The sequence below is a fragment of the Phoenix dactylifera genome, chromosome 16, assembly GCF_009389715.1.
Source record: "Phoenix dactylifera cultivar Barhee BC4 chromosome 16, palm_55x_up_171113_PBpolish2nd_filt_p, whole genome shotgun sequence".
Taxonomy (NCBI): domain Eukaryota; kingdom Viridiplantae; phylum Streptophyta; class Magnoliopsida; order Arecales; family Arecaceae; genus Phoenix; species Phoenix dactylifera.
Genome location: NC_052407.1, coordinates 2,363,988 through 2,382,517, shown reverse-complemented (window position 1 = coordinate 2,382,517; position 18,530 = coordinate 2,363,988). Strand labels below are relative to the sequence as shown.

Sequence of the window (18,530 nt, the reverse complement as noted above, 5' to 3'; positions counted from 1 at the left end):
TTTTCGTGAAGTTTTCTAGTTTTAAACCTGATTGACTCGCAAATTGGCATCATTTTTCAAGGGATCCCGAATTGACAACTTCATTTTTCAATTATTTTCCCACGATTCTGTCATGGAGAAAGTGGTGGCAGGAATCAAGCTTCGGCAGTGGAACTGATTTTCCAGAACCAGACAGAAGAAGATATTTAGAAGTTGAAGAAATTTAAAGGTATGCAATCATCATTACAAGTCTGATGATTGTGCTGGAGATAATCAGAAGCAGGTGTAAGCTTGTGTTGATGGCATAATCAAGGTAGAATGGTATAGGTGATCTGGATCTGCTAAGTGAAGCTAGTGTTTAATTGTGATCCCTGGCCTTCTAAGTTCCCTTGCCCAGAAATAAATATCATCCATGTTTTTTATATTTTTAAATTTCATAATCGGGCAGAAGCTTCTCGCTCACGGGAGTGCTGTCAAAAGTGGGAACTCGTCACAAGGCCTACTCTTTTTTCACACACCTGATCTGTAAACGTAGGGAAAGGCCTGACGACTAATCTATCATATTTTTAGTTTTTTAAGTTGAATCAAGGTTTACCGTCTAGATATTGAATTTTGTATTGATGCCACGCCAACATAGTATTCATACAGTATTTTATGATTTTTTTTAGTATACCAAGTTTTGGTATACCATCTGTATTAGGTATTGCTAAAGTACAGTATGTCTCGTGTTTTTTGGTTTGGATCGGTACGGTATATCTTAAATCAAAGGCAGTTGTACCTTGAGCAAATTTTGATATGATGACACAGAAATTGGAAAATAATACAGTCGGAATCAGATGGGGATGTGCCGGAGATTTAAGGGATAATGGATTATAACTGTAATTAATCATCAAGACTTAAAAAACATTTGGGGAAAGGAAAAAAAAAGCTGCAAATCTGGAATACGAGGATATTAGATTGGCAGCAGGAATGAAACTATTTGAGTAATGGTATGGAAAGGTTTTCTTCTTGGGCAACGTCTCCGCTGGGATCTCGTTTTGTATCCAATAAATATCAGTTCTATTAGCTCCGATGACATGAGGCAATAAATACTAAGATATCATCCAATATGATATGCATAAAAATCTCGACCCTTTTATCTCTGATGTTATTAACCAATAAATATCAAGATGTCGACCGATTACAATATTCAATGGCCATTACTTTTGAATCATTCTTTTACCTCTTTAAATAGGTTGCTTATCTAGGAAAGCTTGAAGTCAATGCTAAAGCATGGTCGGTGATCTCGGATTTATCATATTGAACCAAGATTCCGATATATCCAAAGTTTTAGGCTTTTTGAAGCTTTCGCCACTTCCTCTACCAGCCAAGAAAAACTGAGTTCTTGCTTCATCTTTGTCCGAGTTGCTAAGATGTATGTCAAGTTTTGAAAATCTTATGCTACAACTGTAACAACTCAGGACCTCACTAAAATGGTTAGCCGGAAGATATTTTTTAAGTTTCTTGATCTTGTATAAGTATCCAAGATCTATCCAACGAATAACTGATGTGGAACCAAACATATGCCCATATGAGTCCTCACATACTTCCTCTATTCAAGCCCTGACGTCCTCGTCAAACTAAAGGTTCAAATCTAATCACACAACACGATCGGCCTATGGTCAACTCCAATGAATTTGTGCTGCATTATCCCTAGTTTACATAGGCTATGGGTTGGGCTTACTTTAATACCATTTGTAACAACCCACGACCTCACCCAAAATGGCTAGTCGAAAGGTATTATTTGAGTTCTTTGATTTTATATAAGTACCCAAGATCTATCCAGCGAACTAAACACACGCCTGCGCGGGTCCTCACATACTCCTTCCGTTCATTATTTGTCGTGCCCCGAATCCGGAGCATGATTTGTAGTGCCTTAGATCCAGAGCATGACATAGCCATGCTATCGTAGGTAATTAGTGTCCACAATAACATGAAACCCACAATAACAAATCATAAAAAAATAGTATCTGTCCAACTTTCATTGCAAACCAAAGAGAAGGAAGTACAGAGCATCTAAAATCCAACATCAATGCCAAGCCCATCATTAGTTATATATTACTAAAACTCTTCTACATATTGCCAAACTTGCTAGTGCGAACTTTAAGCCTGGACCAACCTTCGATCCTACTGATCTTATTTGTCTGGGGAGAAAAATGCATCAATGAATATATGAGCGATACAACTTAGTAAGTAAATCTTTTACTACCTTACCAGATCAAGCATAATTTTTTCATTCCAATGCATCATTTAAAAAAAATAATAGATATTTCAAAATAAATATTTCATAATACGGTATAATAAAACAAGTCATAAAACTAATGGTATATACATAAATCATTCATATTTTATAAATATAACTTCAAGTTCATTTTGTAAATAAATAAATAAATTATTTTTATGATATTTAGCTATATTGGCTCGTGTTTGTAGATCATATTGATAGAACCCGATAATAGTTTTCTTGACATTCTAGAGAGATAAAATAGAGAGAGAAAGTGAAGAGAGGAGAGTATGAAGTAGAAAGAGAGAGTAGAGAAAGGAGAGGGAAGAGAGGAAGCAGAGAAGAGAGACGAAATGAGAGAAGAGAGAGAAAACGAGAGAGGAATGGCTCTCTTTCTCTCTCTCCTATTTTCTTCTTTTTCTTCCTTCTTCTTTTCTTCTTTTGTTCTTTCTTCTCCCCTAGCAACAGCAAGGAAAAGAGGGGTGGCTGATGGCGGTGGCTGCAACTGTCCGGCCAGGTGGTGGTGGCGGTGGTGACGGCCGACGGCGGTGGCCGGTCGGCGAGGAAATCCAAGGAAAAGGCCCGAAAACAGGAGAATGGACCTCTCCTTGGCTTCCGGCCATGGCTCTGTCGTGGAGGAGAGCAGGGAGGCCATGGTCTCTGTCGGAGGTCTGGCTCCAAGAGGCGGCAGCGCCAGTGGCCGGAAAGGGGATAAAAAGATCGGCCGAAACAGGGGTAAAAACACGGTCCTCTTTGCCGGTCGATTTTCGGCCGATTTTTCGGACGGCGGCCATGAATCCCAGTCGTGGGAAGAAAAAGAAGGAACAAAAAGGCAGTCCAAAGCATTACCTTGGCTCCGGTGGCGTCCGACGGCCCCGATTTTCGGCGGGCACAAATTCGAGCAGCCGTGAGCTCTACCGAAGCAAAGAGAGAGAAGAGGTAAAGAAGAAAGGAAAGGGAGAGGAGAAGAGGAAGAAGGAAGCAGGCGGAGGAAGAGGTTGTGGAAGCTCGGTGGAGTCGGGGGGTTTTATAACCCCCTCCGGAATGAATGGGGGCGGCCGAATGGCCGGAATGGCCGTACCGGCCGTCCGTTAGGCGGTTGCAACTGCCGCCGCAACTTCTCCAGTGGGCCTGCCGACTTTGTTCCCGGCCCAATTGGCCCGAGTCTTACGATAACATTTCCTACACAAACAGTTCTCTTGTCATGCGGCAAGAAAGATGGGCAACTTGCTAGATTTGTTGTCATATATGGCAGAATATTGGTTGATTTCGAAATAGCCAAATCAGCATGTGTAATGAAATCCTCTTGGGTGCATAACAGGTGCCGCAAAGCATTTCTGAAACCAGGTGCACAGGGAAGGTGATGCTCCAGAGAAGATGCCGGCGTTTGGACCGTGGATGGTCACAAATAACTCTCGAAGTCTACGGGCAGCCAAGATACAGACTTGGGGGAAGGAGAAAATCGAGTCCGGGGCAAGGCTAAACTCGGTGCCAATTTCTCCTCGCTCCGGCAAGAAATCATCCGAGCACAGAACGGAAGCTGAGGCTTCCCGATCGACTCCGAGGGGTGACAAAAGCCTACCAAGGTCGCTCGACGGAGGACACCGGAGAAGGACGTCTTGGCAGCCGGTGTGGGCGTGAGCAAGGTCGGACCGAGTCAACTCTTCCAGGGAGCTGAAGCGGGGGGGGGGGGGGGGGGGGGGGCTCGGGCGGTGCAGGAGTCTTGGGTCGTCGGAGGCCCCTTTCGATGCGGGGGTGCGGCAGCCTCGGGGAAGCAACTGGATAGAGCCCTCTCCGCGGTGGCAAATCTCTCCGTTTTGGGGGAGACGTCGATGGCCAGACTGACCGGCAAGGAGGGGGCAAAGGAAGGGCCCGCTGGAGAGGAGGCGGCCACTGGTTCCAGGACAAGCAAAGTGGGGGATGATTCTCTCGGCTACCCCAAGGCACGAGCTATGATACAACCGTGGCATATGGCACGATTGAACAGTGATAGACCTTTGCTGGGGGAGAGTTCAGAGGAGCAAGCCAGGTGTGCTAAGAAGGCCTGGGGCTTCGGTTTGGAGGCTGGCAGTGGGCAAAGGGAGACTGTGGTAGGAGGTGCAAATGATCATGTGAAGCCCTCTAGCTCTAGCCATGTGGCACAGTCTGAATGTGGAGATGATCATCACCTGATTCTGAGCCAATTGAAGGCAGTAGCGAAGATGGTGAGCCCAGGAGACTTGGCTAGTGGCGGGGAAACGGATGAGGCGGTGTTTCATGATTGCAACCCCGGGGTAATGGGTTGTGATACTTCCATGGGTAATCAATAAAAGTTCTCCTATGGAATTGCCGTGGTGCGGAGAAGCTTTCCTTTGCCTCGGCTTTTCGCCGGATTGTGAAGCAGCATAGTCCAGACATATGTGTGTTGTTTGAGACCCGCCTGTACGGGAGGAGCCTACAAAAGGCTAGGAGAGCGATTCCAGATTGTGGGGATTCTATGCAATGGAGTCTCGAGGGCTGTCAGGTGGCATTATTGTCACTTGAAAGCAGGGATCTTGCAGATGGGACATCTTTCATGTTTGTGACCAAGAGGTGATCATGGTGATCTCGGAGGGTACTAGCGCCCCTTGAGTCCTTGCAGCGGTGTATGCTAGCACTGATTTCAGGAAGAGAAAGAGACTATGGGAGAAAGCATCGTAGTTGATTTGTCAGGGTTTCCCTATGATGATGGCTGGTGACTTCAATTGTATTGTTGATCCTCAGGAGAAGATGGGGGGTAAGCCTTTCTCTTATGAGAGGAAGGTGAAGGAGTTTTAGGATTTTCTGACTGCTAATGGACTGATAGATCTGGAATTTTCGGGCCCTAGATTTACATGGTGCAACAATCAGCAGGGTCAGGCTAGAGTTTGGAAGAGACTGGACGGAGCCTGTGTGATAGTTGGGTGGGTCTAGAGATTTCCGGATCATCGAGTGAGTCATTTGCCCAGGATTGCGTCCGATCACTGCCCTTTATTGGTGTGTACAGATGCATACACCCCAGTGCACCCCCTTCTTTAGATTCGAGAAGCTGTGACTGTGTTATCCGCGATCATGGGAGATGGTGAGGGAGGCATGGAGCATCCCAGTTAGGGGTGATCCCATATATCGGGTTTCCCGCAAACTGGAGTTGACGAGGAGGCGGCTGAGGAGGTGGAACCGAGAGGAAGTGAGGAACATTTTTAGTAGGATTGAGGAGTCAGAGGTGGCCATTGCTAGATTACAGGCTCGGGAGGTTCGAGGAGGGGGGCTTTGGATGAGGAGGTAGGGGAGCTCAGATCATTATTGGCACTGCATGATGCCCTTCTCAGACATCAGGAGATATTCTGGAGATAGAAGACGAGGGTACAATAGATCATGGAGGGGGATAGAAATACCAGATTTTTTCACCAGGCGACAGTGATTAGGAGGCATCAGAACCGGATCGGAGTTATCAGAGGTGAGGACGGGCAGCAGTCGGAGGATCCGGATATGATCCAGAGGATTTTGGTGAGTTTCTTTAGGGCCAGGTGGACAGAGCAGTCGTCAGGTGGGAGTCTAGCAGATATTCCGCCGTCAGTGGTCGGGGTTACAGAGGAGGAGACTTCAGCTTTGATCAGGCTGGTTTCGGAGAGAGAGATTAGGGAGGCGGTGTGGTCCCTCGGGGGGGACAAGGCCCTGGGGCCGGATGAATTTCCACCGGTGTTCTTTCAGAGATATTGGATGATAGTTGGACGTGATGTGACGGAGACCATACAACAGTTTTTCAGCTCAGCAGTGATGGCGGCTGAGTGGCAGCAGACTTTCATCACCTTGATACCGAAGCGGCTGGACGCTTCGGAGCCGAGTCATTTTCGTCCGATTAGCCTTTCTACGACTCTGTACAAGGTTACGACTAAGATTCTTGCTGTCAGGTTGAGGAATGTTCTTCCTAGGCTCATCAGCCCAAAGCAGGGGGCTTTCTTGGAGGGGCGGAGTATATCTGACAAGGTACTCATTGCCCAGAAGTTTATGTTTGACCTCGGGAGGGCTCCGATGAGGAGAAGCTTGATGGAAATCAAGCTTGACATGGAGAGGGCCTATGACAGGATGAGGTGGGACTTTGTGCAGCAGTCTTTGCAGGGATATGGGTTTCATGAGATATGAATCAGGTGGGTCATAGGCTGCATTAGTGCTCCTTTTGCTATTCTGATGAATGGCATGCCGTCCCCTTTTTTTAAGTCGTCAGGTGGGTTGCGCCAGGGATGCCCACTTTCTCCACTACTGTTCATTATTTGTGCGGATGCACTGTCTAGATCTCTTCGGCAGGCAGTAGCCAGTCAGGAGTTGGAGGCTTACAGATTGGTGGCGGGGGCCCCTACGATTTCTCACCTGCTCTTCGCTGATGACTGCTTGCTTTTAGCCAAGTCGTCTAGGCAGGGGGCCCAAGTGATAGGTCAGGTCCTTCGGGATTATTGTGCTGTGTCGGGTCAGCGGGTCAACTTGACCAAATCGTTTATTATGTTTAGCCCGAAGACTAGAGTGGCGATGAAGCACTCCATATTGGAGATCCTGGGGGTGGGTGAGCGGGTGGGTACGATGACATACTTAGGGATCCCACTCTATGGCCGACGATTGAGGACTAGGGACTGTACCTCTCTTGAGCTCAGCATCAGATGCAGGTTAGAGGGGTGGCAGATACATTCACTTTCCATGATGGGTAGGATTACCCTGGTTCGCTCAGTTCTTACATCAGTCCCCATCTATCTAATGTCCCATGCCGTGATCCCGGTGGCAGTTCTGAGGTCCCTTGAGCAGCTTTTCAGAGAGTTTATCTGGGGGAGGAGCAGTGGTAGAGGCGGTATCCATTTGTTGGCGTGGGAGGTTGTTTGTCAGCCGATCAGCGCGGGAGGTCTGAGGGTGCAGTCTTTGGTGGCAAGGCGGGAGGCACTTGCGGCGAGGCATGCAGCTAGATTTGTGCTTGAGCCCGAGAGTATGTGGTCCTCTTTGATGAGGGCCAAGTATGGAGAGCTGGGACTTGGGATGCGAGCTGGGCTTCATCTTTCCCCGGTCTGGAGGGAGATGTGTGTTAGGGCTATGGTGTTGCTCCCGGAGATTAGATGGGCCATTGGGGATGGTCGTTCTATTGATGTGATGGAGGACAGCTGGGTGACCGAGTGGCCGATCTGTCGCATGCCGACCTTGGTGGACTCAGCGAGATTATCAGGGTGTAGGGTCAGGGATCTACTGGACTCAGAGGGGGGCTGCTGGAGGGTGGGGTTGATTCGGGAGGCATTTGGGGAGCACTTGGCGGAGTTGGTCTTGTCTCTGCCAGTCCCCACGGTGGGGGGGAGTCTGACAGGTTAGATTGGAGGGCGACGGGACGGTCGCGAGTGCGGGCTAGAGATCTTCACGCCCTGTTCAGCAGGGAGTCAGGCCGACAGATTGCGGGTGGCTGGATATGGAGGCTACGGATTCATCCCCAAGTGGCACTTTCATCTAGAAGGTGGCTTGGGGATGCCTTCCGACCAGGAGTTTGCTAGTTCGGCGCGGTATGCGGGTCCCTCATTATTGTGAGGCATGTGGTGATATTGAGGAGAACATCGAGCATGTTCTTCTGCAGTGCCCCAAGGCCTGTGAGATATGGCGGAGGTCATCGGCCCCACTACTAGACTCGGTGGGTTCAGCACAGGACCTGATGCAGTTACTGAGAGACTCCATGAGGAGTCCTAGAATCTGTTGAGGATGGGATTCTTAGGGCGTATCTGTCCTACCATATATGGCTGGACAGGAATGCTGGTATATTTGAGGGGAGGCGGTCGCCTCCGTAGATGGTGGTGAACAGAGCGGTGCGTCACGCGAGGGAGGTTATTGCGGCTACCATTGTGATTTTTTCTGGGATGGCTAGGGACACTTGGGGTACTCACGCTGTTTCAGTGCTCCGTTTTGTCCTTGTTTCTTGGGTACCCCCATCCCTGGCTATCTCAAAGTAAATTTCGACGGCAGCGGGTCAGCGGATGGCGTGACTGGAGGGGTTAGCTTTGTGATCAGAGACCACTGTGGTAGGATGCTTGCTGCAGGTGGGCGCCGGACACCTGGGCTCACTGTTGTTGGGGCAGAGCTGCGGGCTGCCTGGGAGGGGTTATCCTATGCCAGGCAGGTACTTGGTGTGGAGCGGGTGCACCTTGAGGGGGACTCAGCGGTGGTGATTGACTGGATCCGGGGGGTGGACAGGTATGGTGATGGTCACCCCCTTATCCGAGAGACACGGAGGATGGCTCAGTCTATGGGCGGCTTTCAAGCAGTTCATGTGTTTAGAGAGGCGAACAGGACTGCAGACTGGGTCGCCTCCTATGTCGCCCAGCACTCCGGAGATTTTTTGTGGACGTCCGAAGCAGATGTTCCTTTTGCTTTGTTGTCTTTACTTTCCCATTAACTAGATCAGGTTAGACTTATATAAATGAGTAGCCGCTTTTACCACAAAAAAAAAAGCATTTTTGAAACTATTTAATTAAAATGAGGTGATTGTTCGATTGCCAAGGTCCTTTTTTGGATTAAAATAATAAGGATAATTTACTTTTCGGAATATCCTTCCAGGAGTATTGTGGAGAGCTGAACACGGCAAGAGAATTGTTTTTGGGGAGTCCTATATCATTACTCATTTCACATAACCGGAGACAAGATGGAATTCAGTCTCACTAGAGACCCAGATTCCAAGGGTTGGACTGTGTTCATAGTTCAAAATGGTACCTTTTTCTGCATTTCTCTTCCATCACCAGAAGGCATGAGTGAAATTAGTATGATTAGGTAATGTGCTGGAACAATAATGGACAAGGGTGATGACAGACATTTCCAATAACTTCTGAAGCCATGAGTAAACTTGGGACTTCTAAACAGATCATTGCTAACACCTGGACTGGTATCAGCTTCCTGAAAGATTCGCAGAAAAGTAATAAAACTGATAATAATCAAAGCAGTGGCTTCAGAAGAAATAGGAAAAGCTCTATCGGTTGTCAGATGATCAAGTTCCAAGCCCAAATGATCATCAAGCCCAGTTACACATGAATATGATATTAGAATTGCTGGATCCTTATGCTAGGAATTAAAACACCATAATAAAATAAATTTAATCACATACCATTTAGTCCAGCCATTCCGATGCAGTTTTTTTTTAATAGCAGTCCTCACGTATAGGAGAAACTCTAAGATCAGCTCTTCCTCTCCCTCTCCTTTATCTTATGATGTCATTCAATGGGGCAGATAACCCTCTAACTTATATATATAGTATTGAGTCAGAGTAGGGTTTTGAATGGGAGAAGGGACCGGGCCAAAATAAATAAAACAGTTGTTGAGCTCTCCCATTTAGGTACCCAAATAACCAAGAACCAGGCCCTACACCTTCATACCACATTCCCATATATATATATATATATATATATATATATATATATATATATATATATATATATATATATATATATATATATATATATATATATATATATATATATATATATATATCCGAAAAATACTGAGATGGACCATAGCCCAAAACTTTATGGATCACAACTTTATTTGGGCTTCTACAACATGCTTGCCCTCTTGTGAAGAAACTTGTTTGCTCACAGCTGCAACAAGATGAATACCCATCAGGTAGGTGCCTAAGAGGCGAAAGGGCTAAGCGAGAAGATTTGGTGGCCATCGTGCTAAGCTAAATACAGCTTACAGCATGCATGGTTAGATGGCTCTGGATATTCTCCAGTACTTAATGAGGGAGCTTTTCCTCATTAGACCTCTATTTTACTGCCAAACTGATCTTTGTAGCTGGACATTTAGGGCCAATTGTTCTTCTTAGACGAATTTTGAGAATTCTAATACCATAGGATAAGAAAAATAAAATCCTGTTCTCTAAAGCATTTTTTTCTTTCTTTGTGCCTCTATGAGCCATCCAACTCAGAAAAGTGTCACAGTTGAGTATGGATTGAATCGACAACATGATTCATGAAGAGTGGACCAGATTGGTGTTGTCATATGAATGCCATCTGATTCAAGGAACTTTAACAGAAATCTAATTCATCGGACCACGGTTCAGAATTTAATCCCACACTGTTAGTATGCCAATAATATAATATCTATCTTAATATATAAAGATCCTGGAATCATTGATTGCCGAGATTTTGGCGTGGGCCTGCAACCTGAGCTTGGGGTCATGGGATGGGCGAACTGTTGAGGAAGATTGGATCAAATTGTGTTGTAAGGTGCACGAGATGTATGCCCTATATAAGAATGCTTTTATACTTTCTCAGGTTGGTGATATCCACCCAAGTTGTCGTGAAATAATGTGTGCATGCACAGTTAAGAGACATTGAGACTCATCGTAATTCACTGCTACAACAAGCAGCTTGATTTCTCTCTACATAACCTTAGCTTCTATAAAATTAGAAGTGTCACAAATTCCAAGAAGGACCAGCAGAGATAGGAACATACGCAGAAAACATTAATCAAATCATATCATATCATATCTTACAACAATCCAAGTTAACCTTACTATGGTCATATTTTAAGAAGATGGGTTTGAACTCCCAGATTCCTCTGCAAACTCCTCTCTGTACATCTCTTCAATCATTGGCTTCCACAGACGGACACGCGCATTTATGAACCAGTTTGAAATCTGGCATCAAATGGCAGTTAAGTTTAGTCCGACAATTAAGAGAAATCTACAAGAACAGTGTCTAGGAACAGATTTGCAGTCGCATATTACTTGGTTTCTGGTTAAGCCCGTCTTTGAAGCCAGCATAAGCTTCTCACTGTCATCTGGGTAGCTGTTGGAAAACAACGGGATCAAAAGATAGAAAGATAGCACTGCATGGTTAAAATTTCCTTCGAGAAAGCATTGCATGGATGAAAACTTACGGGTGAAGAAAATGTTCGAAAAGCCAAGCTCGAAGGACTGCAACTGAGTTTTCTGGTAATCCTCTTAGTGGTCTCCAAACTTGTCGGATTTGGATCATTCCTAGGTGCCGTAGAGTCTCTCCCTTTTGTCCAGTGCTCTCTTCGGAAAATTTATGTCGCGAAATTGGTATGTCTTCAAACTGAGATTCCCTTGAAGCATGTATTTGAGCGACTATCGAATCCCTGAGGTGGGAGAAGTGTCGAGACATTGCTTGGATTGTGAGGGCAGTGTAGGATGCAGCAGCTCCTGAGCCTGCTACGACCTCAAATGATGACACCACTTGGTCCATGCGGCTGAAATACTGCTCATATCGACTCTCAAGCTGGAAAGGAAGAAGATATCCAGTGTAAACTTGGGCCGAGTAATTCCGTCTCTCACACTTATAATTTTCTTCCAAAATTATGTTATATGTTTCACATCCTAGGGAAATGCGTAGTCCTAGCAGCATTAGAATTTGTTTAACCAGAATGCAGTTATTGCTAGTTTACATCCAGATAGCTCTGTATTTTTTCTTCACAAAAACAGAAGCCGTTGGAATGGAACTCTGACAAGTAATGTGCTGATGAGGAACTTTTCCTCAAGGACCATTTCTATACTCTCTCCTCCCCCCCCCCCCCCCCTGCTCTTCCTTCTTCTATAACACAATGTATCGAATCAACAAATTAGGATTAACCTATAGATCTTACTGATTTAATATCTGACAATATTTCATTCTACAGTCTTTGGATAAGATTTCCAAGTAGATTTTGTTGTCAAGACAAACTTCTATATTAAAGTGCCCCCATTGGCCAAGACATTTATATGATATAATATAAAAGTTGGTCTTTTTCGCCGGGGGTTGTATATAACATTGCCAAAAGTACATAGGGGCTGCATATGATATTGCTAAGTGCATATAGCAAAGCCACCTATTAAATGATGATAAATCCCATATCCAACCTCTTGATCTTCCTCAGCTCTTGTAATATCTTAAATGATTGTCAATCTCATTTGATCGATTTTATATGAGACTGATGAATGCTATATTTATAATATTATAGATGAAATGGCCCGGTTTGGCCAAACTTACTAGAACCATCAATGGCCGACCAGACTCCTGATGGGAGTTTGCTTTTTTTCCGAAGCCCAAGACTCCAAGAAGAATTCCGAGACCTAGGCTACTGGAACCCTAAGTCTCCTCTATAAATAGAAACCCCTCTCCTCCATGACACTCCACCACCGAGCAACGTCCCTCATCCTCTCTCTTTCTCCCTCTTTTCTCTCTCTGAGTTTGCCGTTCCCCAACACTATGCCCACTGGAGAATCGAGGCTATCAACTTTGTCAAATTTCAAGGTCTAACAAATTGGCAAGAAATCAATCAAGAAAGCCCTTTGCCTACTTTCCTTTTTTTTATTCTTTTTTTTTCTTTTTTCGACAATCGACACAAATGCCTTTTGACACTAGACCCGTGGCCAAACTCCTTGGTCTCCCTACGACCGTCCATGGTGAAGCCATAGCTGCCTATGAATGGCCAACTACCAAAAATTGTTCCGTAGCTGTGGTATATTCATTATGATAGTTGTACTTTTGCATTGCTTTATAAGGAAACACCTCTCACATCAAGTAAGCCTATCCATTCTGATAATACAATATACACAAATGAAGAGGATTCTAGCTTTGTGGCTTCTTCATATCCTTTTTATACTTCTGTGGGGCTTCTAGAAATGTTATTCTATCTTACATGGGATGGTATCAACTTTTGCTAAACTATGAACAAAACTGCAGCATCTGTAGGAATTTCGGAAGCTAGGACAACGGTGCCAACTGCCCTATTTTCAGATGCAGTGAGCGCACAGAAAAATAAAAAGAAGTACAGTTTTTTCATGCACTTTGAACATTCTGATTTTCTCTAAATCCTCAAAGAGAATGTTAATATTGCCTTTCTTCTTTTATTTAGTCTTACTCTAAATTAGAAGAGAAGCACTAGGCCTTGGAGGCAGAGAAACTGCAATGTGAAGCTAGGACAAGGGTATGCTTTTTTTTTTTCTTTTCTCCTATTAATTCTTAAGACTAATAGTGCATAAAAAAGTTCAGCTTTATGCAATTTCATGGCCATCCTAGGGTTCCGACAACTGGCGCCACTGCCCCTTGACACCGAATCCAAGGCCAAACTCTTTGGCCTCCCTATGACCCTCCACAGCAAAGCCATAACTGCCGATAAATGGCCAACTATCAAAAATGAAGAAAAGTCCATGTTCTTCTATTTTTTCAGTCATGCTTTCCTTTGTTTTCTCGCCAGCCAATCATCGTCGTTATTTTTTCATTGCCTCCAACCGACGACCATGACCTATAGCTTGGACCTGCCTCCAGCAACCCTAGCCCCGTGGCCAAACTCCTTGGCATCTCTATGACCCTCCATGATGAAGTCATAGCCATTGGTGAACTGCCGATGCATTGCTTTTTTCCTCTATTTTCTCGCCAACTGATTATTGTTGTTATTTCTTCACTGTCTCCAACTGTCAACCATGAACTCTAGATCGGATTTGCCTCTAGCAACCCTAGCCCTGTGGCCAAACTCCTTGGCCTCCCTATGACCCTCCATGATGAAGCTATAGCCGTCAGTGAATGGCTAACTATCAAAAACGAAGACAAATTTATGTTCCTCTATTTTTTTAGTCCTTTTTCCTATGTTTTCTTGCCAGCCGATCATCATCATTATTTTTTTACTGCCTCCAACAACCCTAGCCTTCCCTTCCTTTTCTCCCTCCTCTCTCTTATTTCTCTCTCTTTTCCCTCTTCTTTCTCTCTCTTTTCCCTCTTTCTCCCTCTAGTGGATCTACGGACCCCAGAGCCCCATCTCTCTTTCCTATGGACCCAAGTAAACCCCGGTAAAGAGGCCCTAAACCATCCTAGAACCTGAGTGCTATGTCGAATCCATCACCTCGACCCTTATAGGTATCTCTATAATATGGTCACCATTGACCCCTGCTAAGTCATCTAAACCATAACTAGTTCTGAGCAATTGAGTCTACCCTATTCGGATTGACCCGAGCAGTTGGGCACCACCGTCTTGCCGATCCTATCCTTTCTCCACCAAGTCCGAAAATGAAGCCACACAAACTACAGCACCCAAATTGGATCTTTTTGTCCAATTTTAATCTATTTTCAATTCTCTTGGGTTTCAAAGTTGTTGATTATGAATTTTAATGGCTTTGAATAAGTTCGATGATTTGCATAGTTGAATTTTGAGAGTTCAACATGAAAGAGGTAAGTAATCTTTACACTCCTAGTTTTCAAATTACCAGTTATTTTATCATGAAAAGAATGATTCTACATTTTTTAAAAATTAAGGATTAAGCATATGATATTATAAAAACTCATAATTTATCTTAAAATAATGGTTCCATGTATATTTTAATATTAATGACTTATTTATGATATATGAACTCCATATTAATAAAAGTTGTATTTTTGTTATGAAAAAGAATGATTTCATGATTGCTCTACAGCTAAAAATTTATTTATGGACTTCAAATTCTACAAAGTCACTCATTATATTTCAATAGACATGTATAGTTTAAGAAAATATGTTTTTAAAAAATATGATTTAAAAAATATGACAAAAGGTTCTTAGATGTTATGTACGACCCCCTAAAAGAAGGGTAGATTTATATCCAGAGCTAGTCCTATACGATCCTGCCAGTGGATAATAGCAGTTGGCATACGACTCTGTCAATGAGTAATAGTAGTTGACATACACCCTACCAGCAAGTAATAGCAGTTAACATACGGTTCGACCGACGGATAATAGTAGTTGGTATTTTATTGATTACAACCCTATCACGAGTATAATAATGACCTTAGCATTTAGTCTGAGAGAAGTAATTTCAATTGTACTATAGTTAAATGATAAATAATTTATGACTTTATTTATATTATTCACTTGGAACCATGTTTATACATATTCATAATTTATACATACATACATACATACATATATATATATATATATATATATATATATATATATATATATATATATGATTGGCTTTATGACATGCTTTATTATATGGTACTATAAAATATTTTATCTTGCAATAATTGTTATTTTCTCTAAATGCTGTTTCGATTATGCAAAAATTTATGCTTCATTCGGTAACATAGTGTAATATTTACTTACTGGGCTGTGCAGCTCATATTTTTTTTCTTTTTTTTTTAGACGAATAGGTTTATTTGGAATGAAGAATGATCCTGACTTAGAGTTCATGCTAGAAAGCTTGGGGATTTTATAGCAAAAATTTTAGTTCTTTAAATAATTATGAATTTATAGTTGGAGACTTCATGAATCTTAATGTTATAGGTTTTGGTATTTAAATTTGGATTTAGAAGCCTGCACTTGTCTATTTATTTAATAGATGATAGACTTGGACCCTATTGTTATATTCTATTTGAGATGGATTTTCCTATAGATTTACTATGGTGGGCTCCATGTTATCATGAGAGGTACCCTACTATAGCATGACCATGTTATGATTTTGATAATAGATAGTGATAAATAACATTTGATTGGTTTTATATAAGACTCATAAGTGATGATAATTGTTAAATTTTTTATGAGATCCTAAATCCAAAATTCCATTTGAAATATGCAACTTAACATATGAACATCCCAAATCAAATTTTTAAAAGCTTGCCATCTATTCAACAAAATAATCCTTAAGATAAAGCCACCTATTAATTTGCTCTTAGAAAATTCTACATGTGAGTGTTTCGCAAAAATTGAGAAGCTCCAAATATAAGTTGAAGATATATCTATTTAGAGTAATAAATAGAACTTTAATTGAAAGGCTTCTAAAAATCTATATAATATAATATAAAAATTGATCTTCTCACTAGGATTGCACATAGAATTGCTAAGTGTACATTATAAGCTGTCATCTATTCAACAAGAAGTTCTTAAGAAAAGGGTAGGTGTTAATCTTCTCTTAAAAAATGCCACATGCTAATAGATTAAAAAACTAATAAGAAGCTTATCTTCTTCAGTTTTTTCTTCTTATCTTCCATACCACTTAGATTGTCTATTTTTTGGGGGTAATAAATAGACTCTTGATATTGATGACAACAAAGAATGTTTAACGAAAGGGAATATAAAAAGGTTGCCATAATTGTGGGAAGGGTTCTATTTTCTCTTCAAAATCTACATAGCCAACAAGCACTACAGTATGTACATATCTCTACATATTTATTATTTACAAATTTCTCTCCTTCTATGGCTATTTACTATGTACCATTGCTCATGCCGTGACCAACCAAGCATTAGTCAATGATGCATGCACCATCTAGCAAATCATGAAAATATTGTCATACTACTTATTATTTACCATAAAAAAAGCTATTCTTTTGTAACTCAATCAAAACTTACCAACATTCACAAACTACGTATGCATACCAAATCCCCTGCAACTCACAGGTCTACAGCTAGTTTGAAAATCAAAAAGAGAGGGGAGTGAGTACCTCATCCAACAAAGCAACAAGCTTGGTGATCCTGACCTGAGCATCATTTTCCTTCTCTGATGAGTAATGATTTGTCCATCTTGTGTTTACTTCATGATTGTTCATCCTTTCTCGCGCTTGAAAAGATCGGCCGCTAATCCTATCAGTCATTCCAGCTGCCATATGTTTCCTCGATTGCTTATTTGAACTTTGCTCCACTGCATTGCTTACGCACACAACTTCATCAAGCAACTCTTGGGCTGGCTTCAGGTATGGTGAATTTTGAAAAGCAGTGGTTAAACATGACATACAATCAGCAGGGTTTGAGGTATTATCACCACTGCTAGTTTTTTCACATTCACAGAACATGTAGTCATCCCTTGCATGTTTAGCACTTTGGGGATGAAACTCTGCTGAATCTTCTCTAGCAAGTGTGTAGTTTGAAGACATGCTATTTAGTTGTGTCTGCTTATACTGGTTTGGACTCAACACATCAGAGAAGGGGTGAGAACCAAGAGTTAGTGATAATCTATTCTGACAGCCATACATAAAACCATGGAAATTGTTCCTCTTCTCAGCTTGACAATTCACCAAATGTCTCCGTCCTAACTCAGAATCCTCCGATCTTTGATTATGAAGCATGTCAGTTAGTCCAAAAAATTGTTCCCCAGGTGACTGGAAATCAGATGGCATGCTAAGTTGAATCAAGTCATTCTGGTCCTTTCCATCGCAATACAATGCACTGCCAAGATCTCCACAATGAATTCGATGGTGATCATCCATATCTGAGGTAATGCATCGGCGTAAAACGCTGGAGGCTGACCGATTTGCAAACTCTTGTGAAACCATAGCTATATAAATCAGAGTCACAGAACAAATGGTGACATTGTGAAGTCACTGCAGTAAGCCATAGCTACATAAATCAGAATCACAGAATAAATGATTTGGCGGCAATACATCGATGCATCAATCAGCATCCTCCTTGTACCAAAGAGTGGTACATGGAAAATACAAAAACTTTATGATTGCTAATGAAAAGCATGCATTCTAGAGGCAACGAAATAAGCTTTGTAGGTTAAAATATTATGATGATAGCTGGCAGATCAACAGAGACAATGTTTTTCTTTTCAACAGATATCTGTCCAAGCTCTCTTCCCCTGTATGCAAAGCTTGAAAAGAGAAGTAGAATAACAGTCTTACTTCTTTTTTATTTAAAATTAGAACATGAATAGGGATTACAATCTCACAGTGATTTTCATAAAAAAGAAGAGCAATAACGCAGGAGTTCCTTGAAGGGAGTTAACGAACAACAAGATTGCGATTACCTTCATGTCCATGGGCGTCCGAGAGATGGATTGCCAAAAGCCATGGATGCTCCTAGTTGGGGGGATCAAAAGCCCTGACCAGGGAGCTGCATTGAAATCGAAGATAACATATTAACAAAACCAACTTGCTCCAGCAGCCGCAAGAGGCAGCGATGAAGGCAATACATCAAATACAGAGCTCTAAGAGAAACACCAGGGCCAGAAAATAACACCATGAGCTAAGAGACTCAGGAAACCTTAGTAGGAAACTGAGAGACCGCCCAACTCTTTTAAGACTGAAGAGGCAACAAAAAGGACACAGTGAATGCACACGGGAGAATAGACAGTACCCAAAACAAACTTGGTTAAAAGCCACTCAATCCAACAGTATCCGCATGTGTGTTATGTTGACAACTTACAGATCTGAATACATAGATCACATGCTGATCTTGGCTGATAAAGATGGGAGAATATTTGATGGCTCGCTTCCGCTACCCGAGCAGCCTGAGAGCCATTCTAACCCCTAATGCCTCCAAAAACCATCAGCAGCTTTGAAACACTTGATAAAAGGAGGAGGAAGAAGAG

The 18,530-nt window shown here is 42.6% G+C and overlaps 1 protein-coding gene across 5 annotated transcripts; it reads right to left on the bottom strand.

Moving 5' to 3' along the window:
- Positions 1 to 10,587: 10,587 nt before the first annotated feature.
- LOC103710173 (BEL1-like homeodomain protein 11) lies at positions 10,588 to 18,530 on the bottom strand. 5 transcript variants are annotated; one of them, XM_017843551.3, is made up of 7 exons: positions 18,365 to 18,530; positions 18,160 to 18,241; positions 17,967 to 18,052; positions 16,663 to 17,538; positions 11,129 to 11,490; positions 10,977 to 11,037; positions 10,588 to 10,886 (listed from the first exon to the last, which is right to left on the bottom strand). In XM_017843551.3, exons 4-7 carry the CDS (start codon positions 17,488 to 17,490, stop codon positions 10,776 to 10,778), a joined length of 1,362 nt encoding a protein of 453 aa, XP_017699040.1. In that variant the 5' UTR covers positions 17,491 to 17,538; positions 17,967 to 18,052; positions 18,160 to 18,241; positions 18,365 to 18,530; the 3' UTR covers positions 10,588 to 10,775. The 5 variants fall into 5 exon arrangements, with proteins under 5 accessions (XP_017699040.1, XP_038990492.1, XP_038990493.1 ...); XM_039134564.1 differs by having other exon boundaries at positions 18,179 to 18,241; XM_039134565.1 differs by having other exon boundaries at positions 18,203 to 18,241.

Bases quoted from the DNA above. Each gene is read 5' to 3' on its own strand.
- LOC103710173 (XM_017843553.3), bottom strand. From the start codon at position 17,490: ATGGTTTCACAAGAGTTTGCAAATCGGTCAGCCTCCAGCGTTTTACGC. The intron at 11,038-11,128 runs GTAAGTTTTCAT...GTTTTCCAACAG, and splicing joins TTCGAACATTTTCTTCACCC to CTACCCAGATGACAGTGAGA. The intron at 10,887-10,976 runs GTAATATGCGAC...ATTTGATGCCAG, and splicing joins CGGGCTTAACCAGAAACCAA to ATTTCAAACTGGTTCATAAA.